At 48.5% G+C, this 18603-nt stretch overlaps 2 protein-coding genes across 5 annotated transcripts in view; one reads left to right on the top strand and one right to left on the bottom strand.

Annotated features, from left to right (window-relative positions):
* The window catches only part of RGL1 (ral guanine nucleotide dissociation stimulator like 1), a 54882-nt gene extending 53518 nt beyond the window's left edge, over window positions 1-1364 (top strand). For both annotated transcript variants that reach the window (XM_032117823.1, XM_032117824.1), the window contains exon 18: window positions 50-1364. In XM_032117823.1, the coding sequence (XP_031973714.1) occupies window positions 50-147 (98 nt within the window). In that variant the 3' untranslated portion in view covers window positions 148-1364. The remainder of the gene's footprint in view (window positions 1-49) is intronic.
* A 2188-nt stretch (window positions 1365-3552) lies between these two features.
* COLGALT2 (collagen beta(1-O)galactosyltransferase 2) overlaps window positions 3553-18603 on the bottom strand; it is a 48394-nt gene continuing 33343 nt past the window's right edge. For 2 of the 3 annotated variants that reach the window (XM_032117828.1, XM_032117827.1), the window contains 8 exons: window positions 15800-16004; window positions 11387-11506; window positions 10850-10926; window positions 9239-9345; window positions 7948-8080; window positions 6971-7098; window positions 6265-6471; window positions 4269-5883 (listed from right to left, as the gene is read on the bottom strand). In XM_032117828.1, the coding sequence (XP_031973719.1) occupies window positions 5607-5883; window positions 6265-6471; window positions 6971-7098; window positions 7948-8080; window positions 9239-9345; window positions 10850-10926; window positions 11387-11506; window positions 15800-16004 (1254 nt within the window). In that variant the 3' untranslated portion in view covers window positions 4269-5606. Of the gene's footprint in view, window positions 3876-4268; window positions 5884-6264; window positions 6472-6970; window positions 7099-7947; window positions 8081-9238; window positions 9346-10849; window positions 10927-11386; window positions 11507-15799; window positions 16005-18603 lie in introns of those variants that run through there. The other variant, XM_032117829.1, reaches the window with a different exon arrangement.

Raw genomic sequence — 18603 nt, 5'->3', positions numbered from 1 at the left:
GCAGCCGTGCAGCCCTCCCCACTAATGCTGCTCTGGCCCTGTTCTGCAGAGCTGGTGTTCCCTCGTGATGCCAACGTCTTCTATGGCATGAACAGCCACGTGAACTTCGACTTCATCCTGCGGAAGAAGGTAGAGCTGGTTGGCTGAGGCTGCACCTGCACTGCCCTCCTGCGTTACGGGGAATCTGTCAGAATTTCCTGTTGAAAATGTGCGATTGGAGCAATGGGCAGCCCTGGTGCAAAGGCTCCGGACTGCCACATTTGTCTTGAGGACACTTGACAAGCCAACTCTTGTGAGAAAAGAGTCTCCTTTGTGCCAGTATTATAGAGAAGATGATCATCTGAATTTATTTTTATAGAACTGAAGCAAGTTCTGAGTACATGTCTGCCTAAACCAGCTGGAAACTTTTTGGACTTCTTCTGCACCAGAGAATGACCCCTTTTGGATCTTTTCCAAAGAACTTTAAAATGAATGAACTGCACTTGCCTTTGCATGAACATCATGAATGGGACACACAAACACTACTTTGTGTTGGATAGAGATCTTAATGTCACGACAGGGTGGTTTCTGTTGGACTTGGTTAAGCCATGGACCAGAACTCGATGCCTTTTGTGTGCACTCCCATGTGACGGATGGACCTCCTCCCAATGTGCAATTCCTCTGCAGGAGGTGAACTTTGAACCTTTTTAAAAGCCGTAAGTAAGACGTTGGATTGTAAGCAGCCCTGATTTGAGACACATGAAATAGATACAGTATTTCTGGTTCTGGTGGTAGCACTGTGCACCCCTGTGCAGATCTAGGAGTTATTATCCAAATAGATAGTTTAGGACTGTTAATGATCATTCGTTAAAATAGAGTTTTATCCATGCCTGGGCCTTTCCCCCCCAGTTCTGTGCCACTAATTTGCAAAACTGGGCTCAGGTAAATTTTACACTGCAATTGGATGTATCACTTCTGTTTACAGGTAGGTAAAACAGACTGACTGTAGGTATATTGTACATCCAAGAGACCTACGGTAGGTCCCACAAGCCTGGTGTAGGTTGTAATCTGAACAATTAATGAATTCCTGTTGTATGTTTGTTTGGAGTTGTTACTGAGCCTTAACCTTTGCCCAGAGTTAGGGCAAGACTAGAAATTAAGTTTTCTCTGCTTTTGGTGTCTGTACAGTGCAGTTCCTTGTGTACATAGCATAGCTCCTAATGTATATAGTACTGCTCACTCAGAGGGTGTATAGCAGTGTTAAGCTGAAACGTGAATGTTCTGGATTTTAAAATTACACTTTCCAAATGTTTATATATGTTACGTTTTTAACTGCTTACCTGTAATCTTTATATGATAAGTATATAAATTGTTTTTCATTAATATTTGCCTGGAATTGGTCAATTTCCTTTTATTAGTCTATGTCAGATATGTAAAAGCACCTCACTCCACTTCCCTTGCGGTCACTTGAAGAAATCTTCAACTTCTCCACTTCTACTGTTTAACTTCTCAACAGCAAAGCCGAAGCCCTCCCAGTGCATCAGCCATGCACAAAGCCTGTGAGAGATAGGGATATTTTGTGCTATTTCATGAGGTTTCAGCTTAAAGATTTCCATAACTGGGTAATTTAGATTGCACACCAATTTTACAGCTTCTGCATGAAATCATTCTCTCTTGGGCCACTGAATGACTTCTGAGGCTAGATAATACAACAGAAGTGCTTTTGAGTGTATCTATTTCTCCCCATTGTCTCAATCGTGGTGTTTTTTCCTCCTGCTCTCCCAGTCATTACCTTGTTGTGTTTTTCCCTCCCTGCATAAAATACAAACATTGAGATAAACAGTTTACACACTACAGCCCCTTCTGCCATTTCACAAATCACTTCAGCATGAGGCTCTTAAAGCTGCCCAAAAGTCTCACACTCACTCCCTGAACTACAGCTGCCATGGCTACTTAAAGGCCTCTCATGTTATACGAAGGAAGACAAAACAAAGAGTACCTGAATCTGATTCTTAAACTGCTTCAGGCCACAAAATCCAACACTACAATCTTACTCCATTTCCTTCAGGATCAATACAATCCATTGGTGAACTTGGAATTCCATATGCCATATTGAGAGCACAACAGCACTTTTCCATCCCTAACCCAAAGCAAAGACCAAGCTGGTGGGCTCCAAGCAGTCTTACTGCAATTAATCATTTTTAGGGCCTGCCACCACAGCCTGCCTTGTGAAGAACTTGCCAGAAGGCTGGTTCAAAGCTGGTACTCCTCCTCAGTTTTGAAACCCATTAGCTGAGTCAAAAAAAAAAAACAAGTTGTCTCAGGGACCCAAGTTGTGTCTAAGGCCCTGCCATATTTGGCCCATGGTTGTGCATGTCAACAAGATAATGAAGAACAGTTTACTGTGTAATGGTGGGACCTTGACCCTTAAAGAGAAACAATGTATTGGTCAATCTATAGGAACTTAACCTGTGAAAGAGGAACAATGCACAGTGGAGCTGATATTGGCATGGAGGGGGTATCATGAGTCATTGTGGCCTCATCTCACACACTGGCCACCTGTGAGATGCCATTGTAACTGAAAAAATTCCAGTGCAGAGGAGGAGGTCTAAGGTGTGGTTCTAGGGAGGAAGGGGAGAGAAGGACAAGATGCACATCGTTTCCATCCAGGGGATGGCCTGAAGATGCCCTGCCTGCCTGCCTGCCCCTCCTGCCTGAGCACCATGCTCCATCTCCTTCTCAGCAGCTCTTCACGAATCCAGGGGTTGGTGTGTATTATTTGCTGCAGCAACTAATAAAATAAAAGAAATTTGCTTTGCAATCACAATTGTGTCTCAAGTTTTTTGTGCACAGGCATCCTCCCCAACCTGTAACAAAAACAAGTACATGGAAAGTGGAAAAATACCAGAAAAATCCAGAGGTGTTTCAAGTGGCTCCTATTTTCCAAAACACATTTGATTCTGGGGAGAGCAAAGCTTGGGCAGCACCTGCTAAAGAACTGGAAACACAGGCAGGGAACAGCATTTGTCACATGGGTAGAACCACTGGCATCAGCCAGGTCTTGCTTATGTCAAAAGATGGAGAATTTTGGATGTATAAACACACACACAGAGAGTAAAGGACCAATCAGCAAGACTGAGGCCTTGCCTGCTCTGAAATTGACACAGGCATTTAATTCCTATATCCTTTATCTGTTCCCCTTCCCTGAAACCACCATCAAGCCCCCAGTGCCACTTATTTCCCAAGTCAACTAAAAGGAAAAACATGCACTAAATCCCCACGCTAAAAACCCCAGCCCTGCTGTAAACCTTTCATAAACTACCACTCTGCTTAAGGAAATCAGTTAAAGCGAACTCAGGGTCCCTGAGCACCCGAACCAGCTCCACTTCTCAGCAGTTCTATTCCAGGCTGACACATCCTCACATGCACATGTCCCTGCCTTCCCATGGCTGCGGGGCTGGCAGTGAGGCCAAGGAGCCCAGAAGCTCCAGTTCAAGGTCGTGCGATGCAGAGACCTTTTCCATCTTTCATTATTTGAATGAAGTTAAAAAACCGAAACAGGGACAACTCAACTATCTTGTATTTTTTTTAATCCATGCTCTGTTTGCTGGTGAGGAGCACCCTGTGCTGATGCAGGGAAATGATGCGTCAACACACAGGGAAATCCCCCGGCAAGGGGAAAGGAAGGAGAGGCAGCTTGTAAGCACTGAAGTGGGTCTGTCATGGAACAAAAAGCATGAGGGTGGAAGAGACGTGGCTCTTGTATCCACAGTGACACCTGGGTGCTGGATGCTCACCTGGTCATGGAGCCCTGCTCCTGCAGGAGCTTCTCAATAACACCTCTGGGATTTCCACTGTCCTTCACACAGGCCATGTGGGCTCGTGAAGCAAGAGACCTGCAGAGGAAGCAAGAGGGATTGTGAGCAAGGAATGACTCAGGCCATGTGTGGGCCCATGGTGCAACCTCCATATTCACCAGGTCATGTGGGGACCTGCTCCCACATGGACACCAGCAGGAACTTGGCTTCCAGGTGGGAACTGCAGAATGGGCACCTTTATACAGCCAGTGACTCCATGGGAGAGGGACACAGCCAAGAATCCCTTGAGCTGGACTTCCATTAATCTCCAGTTAACACTCAAGGTCAGGCTGCAGGGGACTTGGAACAACCTGGTCAAGTGAAAGGTGTCCCTGCCCATGGCAGGGGCTTGGACTGAGTGACCCTTAGAGGTGCCTTCCAACCCAAACCACTCCAGGACTCTCCCACACAATGAAGAACACACACAGCTACTCATCTTGCACCAGGTTCTATGTATTATCAGACCGGCTGACAGGTAATAACATGTCTTCTGTAGCAGAAAGCACAACATTGATCAGTAATTATTCAAAACAAACAAAAATTAAAACCAAAACACCAGCCACACATACTCAATGCACAGATCTGCCAGCAGGTGAGTCCCCAGATGGCAATTCCAGGAGGGAATCCTCCCACTGCCCAGCAGCTCAGGGTCTGTGCCAGCTGCCCTAAGCAGTGTAGTCCATGATCACCTGGCCTCTGAGAAAGGATTTTTTAAAAAAAATAAACACCATATCCTGCTGGCATATGAGCCAACAGCAAAAACATCAGAACTCATCCAAAAAACAGACAAGTTTGCTCCTCACATGAAAAAATATCCAGGCAAGTCGCCTTTCCGTCCTGTAACACACAATTGTATCGGGTTGTTGAGACAGTAACATTGCTGTAGGTTCTTTTGGTTTTATAAGGAGAGTTTGTAACCTAACTTCTTACATTTCAAGTTCCCAAAACTCCTACACCTGCTTTTATGGCATAAATAAACAGGCCTGCCAATAGGCTGTGGGGTTTTGTTTTCCTGAAGGACTAAGTTGAGGCGTGGGTGAAGCAGGATGCAACATGGACCAACTCTGCCCGCATTCCCTTCAGGCAGTGCAGACACAAATAAATCCAGCCACCTCCACTTGCACGGCTTCCATGACTTCAGACATGCCAAGACATCTGTTCTGAATCCTGAGGCCTGTTCAGATGGGATGCAGCAAGATTAAAAATGAGCTGAGGGGAAGCCAGCACTGGTTTTTTACAGGAGTGTGACAGGGAGAAGACACAACAGAGGAGCACTGCTCCCCCGCATTGAACATTTTGGGGAAACGTCTTGATTCTGATAGGGATCCCTTTGGAAAACAAACCCAAATCCTCCAGATGCTCAGCAAACAGGGAGGTAAAAGCCTACAGACCTACAAGGAGCAACAGTGAGGGAGCAGCCCAGGTACAGCCATCCCGAAAGGTACTGACATTTGTACACCTCTATATATTAATCTTTATAAATACAGTGTTCTACATGAGGAAGTGTGGAACGATGTCATTCCAGACTGGTTTCTTTTAACAAAAGCTTGCCAGGGCTTTTGCTCAGATCTGGAACACTTGTTCGTCTTCCTCCTTGGTGTCCCACCCTGTCCTCGGCGGCCTGGGCAGGTGTCTGGCCCAATCCCACACACGGCCCTTGGGAGCAGTGGGAAGGAGACCACATGAAGAGCTGCTCTACAACTTTCAAGGGTGAAAAGCTAAAGTGTGAGGCAGGTTCAGCTGTTAACAGAGTCCCGAGGAGGCAGGCGGTCATAGCTCATCCCTGGATGATGGCGCGTTAAAGGATGACTGGGAGGGCAGGGCATCCTTGTTCTGGGCGTCGCTGTGGATCTTGCCCTGCTGCCGGGACTTCCAGGAGTGTGTTCTGTCCCAGTCCGTTGATATGGTCTCGTTGTCCCAGATGGTGGAGGTCTCTGTGTCACTGAGGTAGCCTGGCTGCCCCGTGTAGTGTGTGGGGTAAACAAGAAGGGGTTCTGCTGAAAAGGCCTTCAAGTCTCTGGACTCGTAGTACTCCATGTACTTTGTGCTAAGGAGGAGAGAAACACCATCAGCAAGAACAGAACCTTCACTGGTGCCAAGCTTGTCCCTGGGAGACATGGCAAATCCCAAGAGCAGATTGGTCTGGGAGTGGGAGTAGGTGCTGGGGTACAGCCGGAAACACATCCTTACAACCACACACACCCGTAGAACCAAAGCCTGTACCCAGAGACAGCCAAGTGCTTTAGAATCAGCCCACAAGCCCTACCCCAGGCAGGGACAATTCCCCTGTCACCTCCTTTGACTTGTGCCAGGAGGACACAACCAAGCACCACAAGGAGTCCCCACCAACCATGCTACCAACAAGATCTGGCTTAAGATCAGTCAGCAAGACCCAGCCTGTGTTCCCCTGAGCCATAGAGGGACTTACACAGGGTGCTTGTTGTACATGATGGGCAGGAATTCATCCACAGGCAGCATCTTGCTGAAGGGCTCAGCCCTGATGAGCTTCTGAGCCCCGTGGAAGGAGATGGCATACCCCAGGGTCCAGTAGGAGTAATCAGCTTCCACCAGGTTCCGGACATTGGGAACGGCTCTCTCGGGCTCCTGTACCTGCATCCTTTTCCGGCCAATGTAGCTTCAGGGGTAAAAAGATCAAGGAGATGGGAACCAAAGTGAATCTGTAGCAATCAGGACAAGGCTATTCATGTCAGCCAGGGCAGGGCAAAGGTTCAATCCCAGAAGCAATCCCTGACACAGCTCACAGATTTCTATCCTGCCCCACTCCTAGACATCCAAGTCTAACCCAGTGGGTGGCACAGCTGTGAAAGGCTTCCTAAGGGACCTAATGTGACAGTCGGAGGCTCAGGACTGAGCTCTGCTGGTTCCTCTGTCACAGCAGCATCTCCAACACAGCTGAGATCAAACAACACTGTCCACCACAGGCAGGGATGGTGCCTATGGGGCCTCCCGGCACCAGCTGCCCCAGAGGGCAGATCCGTCCCGATGGGAAGAGCCACCCAGAAGTCTGTGCCACTGTCCCCTGCACTGCAGCATCAACTGCACCTCTGCCACGCCCCAGAAGTGCTGCCAACCTCCTCATGCACCCAGGAGCTCCCAGAGGAGCAGGAACTTACATAAGCTCCCAGTCTAACTGGGCTTGCTCGATGTCGTCCATCAGCTTCATGAGCTTCCTCTTGAACTGGTGCTCGAAGCGCACATCGTCCTCAATGACGAGTGTCTTCTCCAGGCCCCTGCTCACCACCTGAAACATGAGGGCTCCAACATGAGCACAGTGGCCCCCATGGATGCCTTGCTGTCACCAAGGCGACCCTGACTTGGCACTGCCTCCCAGACCATGCAGGCAGGGAGGGTGGAAAACCACTCTGTGACATATACATGATATGCAAAGTCACTAGAACTTGCTCCAGTCCAGATGCAGAATTAGGGGAAAAAACCCAGGAGTGTTTTTTTAACCCCATTTGCTTTTCAAAACCTTCTTGCCTTTCTTCTAAGCAAACTTGCCCCAGGCAGGATATTGCATGGATTGCAAAAACAGTCATGAAAATGTTCTGATAAAAAACACTTAGAGCTGAGGGCAAATGAATCACAGAATCCCAGAATGGTTTGGGTTGGAAGGGACTTCAAAGCCCATCCAGCTCTGCCATGGGCAAGGACACCTTCCACTATCCCAGGTGGCTCAAAGCACCATCCAACCTGGCCTTGGACACTTCCAGGGATGGGGCAGCCACAGCTGCTCTGGGCACCCTGTGCCAGAGCCTCACCACCCTTGCAGGGAAGAACTTCTTCCCAATACTCCATCTAACCCTGCCCCCAATGTCAGTGGGAAGCCACTCCCCCTTCTCCTGTCCCTCCATCCCTTGTCCAAAGTCCCTCTCCAGCTCTCTTGGAGCCCTTTTAGCTACTGGAAGGGGAAAGGGGAGATGTGAAAGGTCAACACTGCATTCAAGAAGACCCCTGCAATCCAAGGAAATCAGTTCCATCCTACGCTTCCAGAAACCTGGGCTGGATCCGATGCTCTGCACCAGGACTGGCGATGCACCAGGAGACAGCGCCTTTCTGCAGGACCCCCAAGGCACCCCAAAATCCTCACCTCCTTCCAGATGTAGTAGTGGCTCAGGAAGCAGCCGATCTCTCCTCTGGTCAGGGGTCTGGAGGAATATGGGTCCCGGTACCCCGGCAGCATTTCGATGCTGAGAGCTTTGAGCTGACTCGTGTTCAGTGCTCTGGGAAACAGAGAGTATCTAGCACCATTGCAAAAGAATAAATCAATTCAAGCCAGACATGGGCACGGCATGGGGAATGCTGCTGATGTTCAGGGAAAAGCCACACCTTGAGAAATTCCTACACTTGTTTTGCTCAAAAACACAGAGGAAAATTACCTTCTTGATTTACATCTCTAAATCAAGCTGATACATCGTATCCTTACCTCTGCCAAAGACCTCTCATGGGACCATCAATTATCTTTAACTCTGCCAAAAACTTCCTGTTGGGACCATCCACTTGCCAGGTGCTTGGCTTTGATTAATTTTCTGAGGCCTTGATGGGATCCCAAGTCTCCAAGACCACTAGATGGCATGTGGGCTCCCGTCTCCTTGAGACCTTTTCACAACTCACGAACTCAAAATTTCTGCCTTGATTCCTCATTATAAAATGGTCTTAAAATGCCTTAGAACCACAGAATCATTAAGATTGGAAAAGACCTCTAATACCCTCGAATCTAAGCATTAACCCAGCCTTCTCCCAGGGATGGGGCCTCTACCACTGCCCTGGGCAGCCTGTGCCAGACCACCCTTTCCATGAAGAAATTTTTCCCAGTTGTCCAGCCTGAACGTTCCCCAGCATGGCTTGAGGCTTTTTCCTCTTGTCCTCTCCCTTGTTCCCTGGGAGCAGAACCTGACCCCTCCCTGGATGCCCCCTCTTGTCAGGGAGTTGTGGAGAGCCAAAAGGTCCCCCTTGAGCCTCCTTTTCTCCAGGCTGAGTGCCCCCAGCTGCTCTTCAAAAGACTTGTGCTCCAGAGTAAGCTTGGAAAGGACTGTGTCAGGGTTAATGCTGTAGCACCACAGCTCTGCAGCACTAGGATGGACAATATTCCCAGGAGTTAATTGCTCCATTCACAGAAACCTGTAAGATTTTAACCTGATTTTGACCTTAATCTGAACCCCAGTGCCCTGGTTCTCTCACAGAGACTGACTAATTGCAAAGGAAGAAAGAAACGGAGCAGAACTGCCCCAAACAGATGGTCAGGGAGATCCAAGTGGTGTTCAACTCCCCGCCAGCCAACCTTGCCCGGCTGGAAGGAGGCCAGGGCATCCAAGGACATGCTGTGAAGCAGTAAAGCACATTCCACTCTGAAAACATCCTCAAGCCCAACCAAAACTCACTTTCCATCCACAGCCTCCACTACCTTCACTGCAATCTCCTGCTCGTAAAGCGTCCGCAGCATCCGATCTCGCCGGTCCTTGCGACGCTTCAGGTTGATCATGAAAATCTGGACGGAAGAGAAAGATATCAGGACATCAGACTCCCAGCTGGGGGGGAGGGAGAGGGGAAGTCCTGATCCACCTTTCTCCAGCAGCCCCACTGGAAAATACCACACGTGTGTTCATTCCATGTTGTTCAGAATTTGTCAAAAAGCTGGAGTTGGTTTTGAGTTGAAACTGTAGAGGCTTCTTCTATTTTTTATGGATGTTCATGGAGGAAACTTGCTCTTTGAGGATGAAGAAAAGTGAGGGGAGACCAGTTAGAGCCTGGTCTATAATTTCCAAAGATACAGGATATTCAGGTTTATAGCAAACCTAAATATCCTGTATCAAACAGAGTAACATGAGTCTGCACTGACCCACAACACTGCCACTGCCTGGATTTAGGGGTTTCAGCGGGGCCACCATCCAAGTACAAAGCCATGGTAAAGAGAGGATTTTTGTGATTACTTCAGGCACTGAAAATCCACTGTGGTCCCTGCTAGAGCAGAGAGTCAAGGCTGGGAGTAGAGATGTCTGGGCAGGACCCTGTCCAAAGCCTCGAGGACACTGGTGGAAGCCTGAGGGCTGAAGCCCTCATTGCAGGTAACCCTCAAGGGTTCAGGGATATTTTTCAGTCCCAAGCAGACTGATACAAGCATAGCCTTGTAGCCTGTGGAGTAAATCCTCATCCCAGTAAGAAGCAGTAAGAATTCCAGCTCACTACAAATGAAAGAATAATAAACTGGATACATAAAGCGCAGACACAAAGGACAACAGAAAAAACCTGGACCAGCTGTGCTCTAAACACAGATGCTCAAAGACACACAGCTGGATCAGGTTCAGCTTCAGGAGCCCCACAAACAGATGGAGCAGAGCACACCAAAAAGACAAAGGCTCCCCTGATCCCCACAACTCCCTCGGTCCCAGAGCCACCCTGGCAGCTGCACACACAGCGGCTGCTGGCTCTGGGAATAACACAGACACCAGGCAATCAAAGCCTGGCAGGTCCTTCTCCAGCCTTCTCCCCAGGCATGGTTTGCACCCCTGGGGGGTACCCAAGCTGGGGCTTGGATGCCCCACCTGCTCCCAGCTTTCCAATGTCTCTCTCAGGTGAGAGAAATCCTTCCCTCCTGCCACTGGAAAGCTGGAGAGCTTTCCCAAAGGCCCAATTTCCGTCACAGATGGAAGGGAGGCCGAGCTGCTCTGCAGAATCAGATGCAGAACAAACAGCAGAAGAACTGGGGAGTTAACCTGCTTTTCAGCCTGTTTCGAAATTCAGAATATATCCTCTGAGAGAAGGCACAACTACCCCTTCCCCACCAGGTTTGGGAAAAATAATTAATTTCTGGGCATAGGGCAGCGATATGGGACACACATCACAAAGTCACCCTAAGACAAGCCTCACTTCTGCCTTCTCTTGCTGGCTGGACTACAACATAGAATCACGGCATGGTTTGAGCTGGAAGGGACGTTAAGGATCAGGTGATGAGCGAGAAGACAAGACAATAAACACCAGAACAGGCTCCTTACTTCATCAAACCCCATCTTGTCAGGGTGCTTCGGAGGGACAGAGATGTACTGAGAGGGCTCCACAGGAGGGCGATCGACTGAAAGAGAGGAGAGACCCCAAACATCACCCTCGTGCACACCCTGCAATGGACAAAATGTGTCTACAAGTGTCTTCCTCACAGCCCGCGGGAGCCGGGATGAGAAGCCACTGCAGGACGGGAACAGCAGCAAGCATCACATGGCAAAGCCAGAGCCAGCAGCCATGTGCCACAGACATCAGGAAGAAAACATGGACATGCAGCACCCATTCCACCCGAAAGATGCATGTGATCTGGGGAAGTTGCGGGATTTCGTGGATGGGGCTGACCTGACTGTGAAGCAATTACATCCCTAGGTAGAGAAGTGGTGGAAAATTTCAGAAAACTGTGTATCAAAACACTATGAGAGTGGTCAGGTCAGGATGCAGACTTCAGGAGAATGAGAGCTGGGCCGCTGGCAGGAGAGCTCTGTAGGCATTAACTTGGGGGGGTCCATCATGGCAAAGACACAGCAACTCACTCATGGCCTCGATCAGGGTGTGCACAAAGTTCTCAGCTTCCTCCTGCAGTGACTGCTGTGGTTTCAGGGGCATGGGAAGGAACCCATAGTGCTCACGGTTGCAGATGAACATCTGTACTCCTGGAGATCACAGAAAAGCAGAAACTACAATCAGGCCTGCTACCAGGGCATTTCACTGCTCTGTGGCTACATAGCTACAAACACACTTGTGCCAGGACCTCAGTCCCAAAAAGTTCTGCTTCATAAGCAAACAATTCAAAATCATTCCAGTTCCACTTTCTGTTTTGCGTTGCTGGCAGCAAGTGGCCTCTCTCATAAAACCAATCCCTACTGGTTGCCTAACTAACCCCAAGGGCCTGGGGTGACAGGATGAGGGAGAATGGCTTCCCACTGAAACAGAGTGTGCTTTGATTGGATATTGGGAAGAAATTGTTCCCTGTGAGGGTGCTGAGGCCCTTCCACAGGTTGCCCAGAGAAGCTGTGGCTGCCACATCCTTGGCAGTGTCCAAGGCCAGGCTGAACGGAGCTTGGAGCAGCCTGGGATAGTGGAAGGTGTTCCTGAAACGAAACAAGATGAGCTTTAAGGTCCCTTCTAACCCAACCTGTTCTAATCTTTATCACTGCTTCCTTTTGCTCTGATACATTTTCACCTGTGCTGGCAAAGGACTTTGAGGAATACATATGACAACAACCTTCAAAATGCCAGGTCACCACTGAACACGGTCCTTTCCTCTCCAGGACTAATTTTTACTGTGCGCTGAAGATTAAAGGAAAATCCCAGAGCGAGACACCAGTGAGGAGAACAGATGTGATAATGTAACACCCTTCTACTCAAAAGCTTTAGCAACTGCTTGTTGAAGTGGGAAACAGAGAGAAGGTGCAAAGCCTGTCCTCAGAACAGATGCATTTGCAGGGCACAGACTCAGAGTGAGAACACCCCAGCATCAGCAAAACACTTTTCCCCCTGGGATGACAAGGATTTGCTCACCACTGGCTGTAACTCTGTCTGTAAAATCAGGCAACATGCTCAAAAGCCACATCCAGAGAAGACAAGGGAAGTATTTCTGTTGTTTTTCATTGAGTTCTTCTAAGGTCCTTTATTAACTAACCCAAATCAAAGCTGCTAGAACCCAAGGCCAACAACTGCCTTTATCTTTTTTTTTTTTTTTTTAATGAAACAAGCTTAACCAGCCCCCTCCCTCGAGAAAATAAATGAAAAGCAGACACTACCTGGTGTGCTGATGCTTTCATCTATTAGTGCCTCTAATCCCTGGTATTTTTAGCAGGGCAGAACTGTCAGCACTAATGACCCTGGTGTTTCTCTCATTTTAAGTTCTACAAGTAAATTGCTGGCTATGCTACTTGCCAAAACACATTCAGCTGTCAGCTGCAATTTAGTTAAATGGCAGAATAAAAAAATACTACCTGCTGACATTAATGGATTTGGCACTGATCTAATCAACAAATCTTCTCTGGCTCACTGATCTCTGTTCTTATCTTCCGCTGCCTTGAACACACTTAATCTGCACAGATTCACACCAGTGTTCCTGTTCTGTCTGGGATAAAAGGTACTTTAAAATTGTAAAGCTCCCATAAAGTGGGGATGGGGACTCACTCTCCAACTCTGTTTTTATAATAAAGTTAAATGATTGCTACAAGGGATAGAAAAACTAAGGTATTTGTATTATTATTAACAGGCTTTAAAGGCAGTGTCCAGTATTTACAGTCATAAACTTAGGACATAGATACAGTTATAAATTTACAGTCACAAATTTAGGACAGTCATGTCCTAAAACTACAGCTATAGTTGAACCAAAATTGCCCCCACTTCCCTGTGACCAGACCTTCCTGCTGGCTGGCTCAAGGGCTTCAGAGACCCAGGCTGAAAGGCAGCTCAGGAGATCATGGAATCATGGAATGGTTTGGGCTAGAAGGGACCATAAAACTCACCTCATTCCACCCCTGCCATGGGCAGGGACACCTTCCACTATCCCAGGTTGCTCCAAGCCCTGTCCAAACCGGCTTTGGACACTTCCAGGGATGGGGCAGCCACAGCTTCTCTGGGCACCCTGTGCCAGGGCCTCCCCACCCTCACAGGGAACAATTCCTTCCCAATATCCCATCTAACCCTGCCCTCTGGCAGTCAGAAGCCATTCCCTCTATCCTGTCACTCCATCCCTTGTCCAAGTCCCTCTCTAGCTCTCTGGGAGCCCCTTTAGGCACTGGAAGAAGCTCTAAAGTCTCACCCAAGGCTCCTTTTCTCCAGGCTGACCTGGATGGCTAAAAGCTCTCCTGTGAGTGCAAGGGGCTCTGCAGAGTCCAGTGTTGGCAGTAGCACACCTGCTCTGAGTTTTGTTCAGAGTCAGGACTCCCACACAGGCCACGTCCTCTCACAGAGGTAGGACCACCTCTTTGGAGTATCACAGAACAGCTGCTTCCAGCAGCAGATTCCCTGTTGGAAATCGATAGCTTGATCTGAGGTGTTAAGCACAGCACTTGGCTGGGATAAAAGCCAACATAATTTCTGACTTCAGGGAAAGTAAATGAAATTACTCCAAAGAGAAGTTTACCTCGAAGCTCACACATTTTTCACATTTCTGAACTTGGATGTCATCCTTTTATCCTGGGTGACAAAACTCAGCCCAGGACACAAGCCAACATTCTGAGCAGATCAACGGGCCAGACAGCTGGAGCAAAGCCTTTCATGTCATGGGTCAGTCCTGGAAAAAGCCAGTGTTCTAGGATGGAAGGAAAAAATGATGGGTTTGAATCCCTGAAATATTTCTGAAGCAGCTGGAGCTAATGCACTACAGTTACCACATGGATTGGAGGCTGCACTTCTGGGAAAGCTGTCAGAGGGAAGAAGTGGGGGGTGGGAGGGGGTAGATTCGAAGCAGCCTGCTTTGCTCTCCAAACTTAAACTTCAACTTTCCTCTGGAGCCAAGACGTGGCACCTGGGGACATGGTTCAGTGATGGATTTGGCAGCGCTGGGGAAATGCTGGACTCAATGGCCTTGGGGGTCTTGACTCTGTGATTCTGCTCTGGTGTCCTGACTGAAAGTCAGGACCCTGAATCTGCTCTGCAATTCACTTCTCACCTCTGTCCCCCAAGGGTTCCAATTTCAGCTCTTGCTGCCTCTCCTCCACCATTCATCTTATCTGACACTCCTCATCCTCTCACAGCTGATTTTGAGAACGCCCTGCTCAGTCTGCCAAGAAAACAACATCATTTTTGGTGCTGTCAAGACCTGCCAACCAGACCCACCACTAAAAGGGAAGCTACAGGCAGCTTGTGGCTGCTGTGCTGTTCTGGGAACAGTGGGGACGCAGGCTCAGCCTGCAGAACAACAACAACAACCACCCTTCTTCCCTTGGCTTTCTCCCTGCCTGTCTGTTCCCAAGAGCAGCCCTTCCTGCTCTCCTTAACTTTACATCTTCTGCAGAGGACAGGGAGCACCAACTGCACATCACTCAGAGGACCCATGAACAACTTTTCCCTGCTAATTCACCCCAGAAAGTCACCAACCCACTCACGATCTCTGAACAGAAGGCACTTACGGGTGCTGCTGAAGTTTCACCAATCCCATTTTCCTTATAATGCCTCAAACTCTTCCCTTTTCAACATAGCACGCAAACAACAACACAGATAGCCATTACAGTCCTGGCAGCCCCCTTCAGCTCTGACACTGCTACACACAGGTCTGCCAGCCTGGACTCTGCTGGAGACAGAACACTCACAAGAGCCACTCTCCAGAAATAAATGGGACTAAACATCCTCACCACAGGCATGAACGGCAGAAGCATCAGGCACTTAAGAGACAGTGATGTCTCAGCGACACCTGGAGCTCTCTTCAAACATGAACAGCCAGAGATTTCCTCTCCCTGGAAGTGCCCAAGGCCAGGCTGGATGGGGCTTGGAGCAACCTGGTCTCATGGAAGGTGTCTGTGCCCATGGCAGGGGGTTAGAATGAGATGAGCTTTAAGGTCCCTCCCAACCTGAACTGTTCTAGGATTCTATGGTTTAAGAAGAGTCTCTTGCCCCCACCCCTTTCCTCATGGATCTTTTGGAAGTGGTGACTTTAGGTATGTCACCAGCAGACCACCTTCCACTCTCCCAGCACCCACCTGTGTTCAGCTGCCATGACAAAAACCAAAGGCGGAGTCACATGTTTTGTCTCTGAATTATGGCCCTGTCCCAAGAACAGCCCCCAAATCCTTTGAAGCTAGCAGCAATCCAAAACTGCCTTTCCAGTCACTTGCTGCTGGTTATCCCTGACCGGATCCCAGAGAGGAAAGGGAATAGGGTCTGAACTCCCCACAGAAGTCCATCCAGGACTTTTGGGCTGTGAACCTGCAGAGGAGGTCTGTGTCTCTCTAGGAGTGACCCCTCCCCAGCAGAGGCCCTGGACACACCTGCTTGGCGACTGGAGAAGGCAAAGACCATGATATCATCGAAGCTCCAGGTGTAGTCCTGGTGTGGAGGGTAGAACATCAGCTTGGTGGAGGCCTCCTTCCTCAGGTCAATAAGGAATGTGGAATGGATCATGGGGACAGCAAAACAGCCCATCCTCTTCCATTCCCGAATCAGGGGATACTCCAAGGTCCTCTTGTAATAGCCCTGAAACCACAAAGAGGGGGCTGTTGTTACAAGAGATCCCTGTTTCAAAGCTGTTCCTTAGCAAAAGCTCATGCCCTGACCTCTCCAGCAGAGGTTCACCAGGGCTTGACTCTCAGCTTTTTCAGTGTCTCCCATTTGGAAAGGGCTCAGTCAAGTATTTAGAAACAGTCTTCATTCCAAAAGTTAAAGACTGACCTTCTCCCTCTATTTTAGGAGCTCTTGGAGATCCAAGCCTGTCCACTGCAAAATTCCCCTGCAATGGAGCTTCAAACATCAGACTATTTTCTCCTGGTTCTTCAAAACCCTTTTTGCAATTAGACTCTCCAGCCTTATCCTGGAAGCTGCTGAGCATCCATGACATCCTCCACATTCAACAGGCACAAAGTCCGTTTAGTATTTCAGAAAGTAGGACCTGCAAATTAATTCTATCCCTGACTTTTAAAAAAAACATTTGTTGACACTGCAGTGAAGGCAACATCTCAGTCTCCACCAGCTGTGTAAGAATCCCTGCTTCCTCCATCCCGGGGCAAGCAGGTTTGACACTCACTCCTGACTCTGCCTAGGGAGGTACTTCAGTCAGCTGCTGGATAATTCCCTGTACCCAGGAGCTCTGCCAGTCTTCCAGCACTCTGGGTGAATCACCCAGTGTGTGGCTCATGCGGAAATAAATACACTGAATTCCTTCAGGAAGAAAATCCTAGAACACCAAACTGACATCTGGATGGTTGAATCCAGAGCAGATTCTGGGCTTTACGGAAACAATGAGTCACTAAAAGAAGTTAAAGCTCCATTAATGTTCTGTTTTCCATGAGCATTCAGGCACTGGCTGAGCAAATGCTGGCAGAACTGCTCTGCCCTGGGCTACGCAGGGCCATGGTGTGGTGCACGTGCCTGGTTATGGATCGGCCATCTCCCTCTGCCCTTCAGATACACTGTGACCATACTGTGAGGATGGGCTATCCCAGACAGCCATCCCAACAGCCACAGGAAGGAGCACGTGCGAAGAGATGTGACTGGCATTCCCACCAAAGGAAGCGTTAACATGCCCAGCCTTTAACAGACACCTGAGAATGCCTGCAGGTGAAGATGCTGGACACTCATCTTTCCTCCTCCAGTGGCTCACTCCATGTCTTTGGGGCTGTTCCCTGCTCGTGAATCATATGTAGGCAAGGAGGGCTCCAACCCCCCCACGCTGCTGCCGTGCTGCATCTCCCAGGGTTTGCTGTGTGACAGATAAATGTCAGCCTGTCTGGAGCTGGGCTTGGCTCGCCGTGGCTCGGTGCCAGGGGGAGGCTGTGTTTCAGGGCATGCTCCAGCTGTTATTCCCTCCCTGAGTCCCCTGGGAGAGCAACGCTGAGCACATGAAGCCCTGGGACTGGTGCAGAAACAAAAGAAAAGGAAAAATAAAGGGAGAACTTTCCTGTTCACTTCAGCAAGATTTCTTTTTAACCAAATTTTGCAAGATGCCTTTGCTGGTTTTCCTCTCTCCTTTCCTCAGCTAGTGCTGGTGATAGTGGAAACTTCCTGCTGGAGAGGTAGGGCTGGGGCTGGTGCATGTGGGCAGAGATGCCCTTCAGCCTGTGGAGCAGGGCTGATGTACCCCAGTGGAAAACCCGGCTGACTCACAACTTAGACTTAAGAACTTAGAGCACAATCAGTACCTTTGCTATGAAGTTTATTTTTGAACAAAGTAAACAAACCCAAGTGAAACAAGTAAACACACCTCACCACACCCCTTTTCTTATCTCTGTATTTACTTCCCAAGAATTTGGAAAGTTCTGGACCCTTTCCTACTATTTTTTTTTATCCAATTACTTAGTCTGAACTGTGCAACTCCTTGCCAGAAGATGGTGTGGGTGCCAAAAAAATAGATTAAGACAGGGATTTCTGTAGAATAAAAAAAAAAATCACTGTGAGCTTTGAAGACAAATATATTCCTCAAAAACCTGGAAGGGGATTGCCAGAGGATAGAAAAGTATTTTGGGGAAGTAACACTTTTTTGCCCTATCCTTATACTATTCCCTGGACATCTGCAGATGAACCTGTGCTCTGACCCAATGCAGTTGTTATGTGGGTCAGAAGTAACATGAAAAGGTAACATTGAAAAGGTAACATGAAACTCTGATTTTTAGGCTCAGCACCAGTACCTATTACATGCCTACTTCAGCACACACAGTCCCTACAAGGCAAAGGATGTTGCCCCATTTCAAAAATCTTGTTCATAGATGAGAAAGATAACTTAGACACAATGGAGAGCTGTGGAAAGAAAAGCAAATTCCTCTTGGATTAGCATCACTATACAGAAAAACTGGCCTAAAACGGGGTTTTAAGGCCATTATACAAACATGGAACCACCTTAAAAAAATTCTGATCTGTTTATCAGTAATTTTTGTGTGGTTAGTGGAATTGTATCATATGTTAACACCACCTCAGAGCTACAGCAGCTTCTGGTCAGAAGAAAAAGACTACAGCAGCAGATGGGAAAGCCCACAGGAAGGATGGGAAGAACAGGAAGGATGCCTGCTGCTCCAGAGGCAGGGGCAGGAGCCCCTGGAGGACACCACTCACACAGCTCCCCAGCACCCTCCACGAGGTCACC

The sequence above is a fragment of the Corvus moneduloides genome, chromosome 9 (genome assembly GCF_009650955.1).
Source record: "Corvus moneduloides isolate bCorMon1 chromosome 9, bCorMon1.pri, whole genome shotgun sequence".
Lineage (NCBI taxonomy): Eukaryota > Metazoa > Chordata > Aves > Passeriformes > Corvidae > Corvus > Corvus moneduloides.
This window is presented reverse-complemented; position numbering and strand designations above follow the sequence as displayed.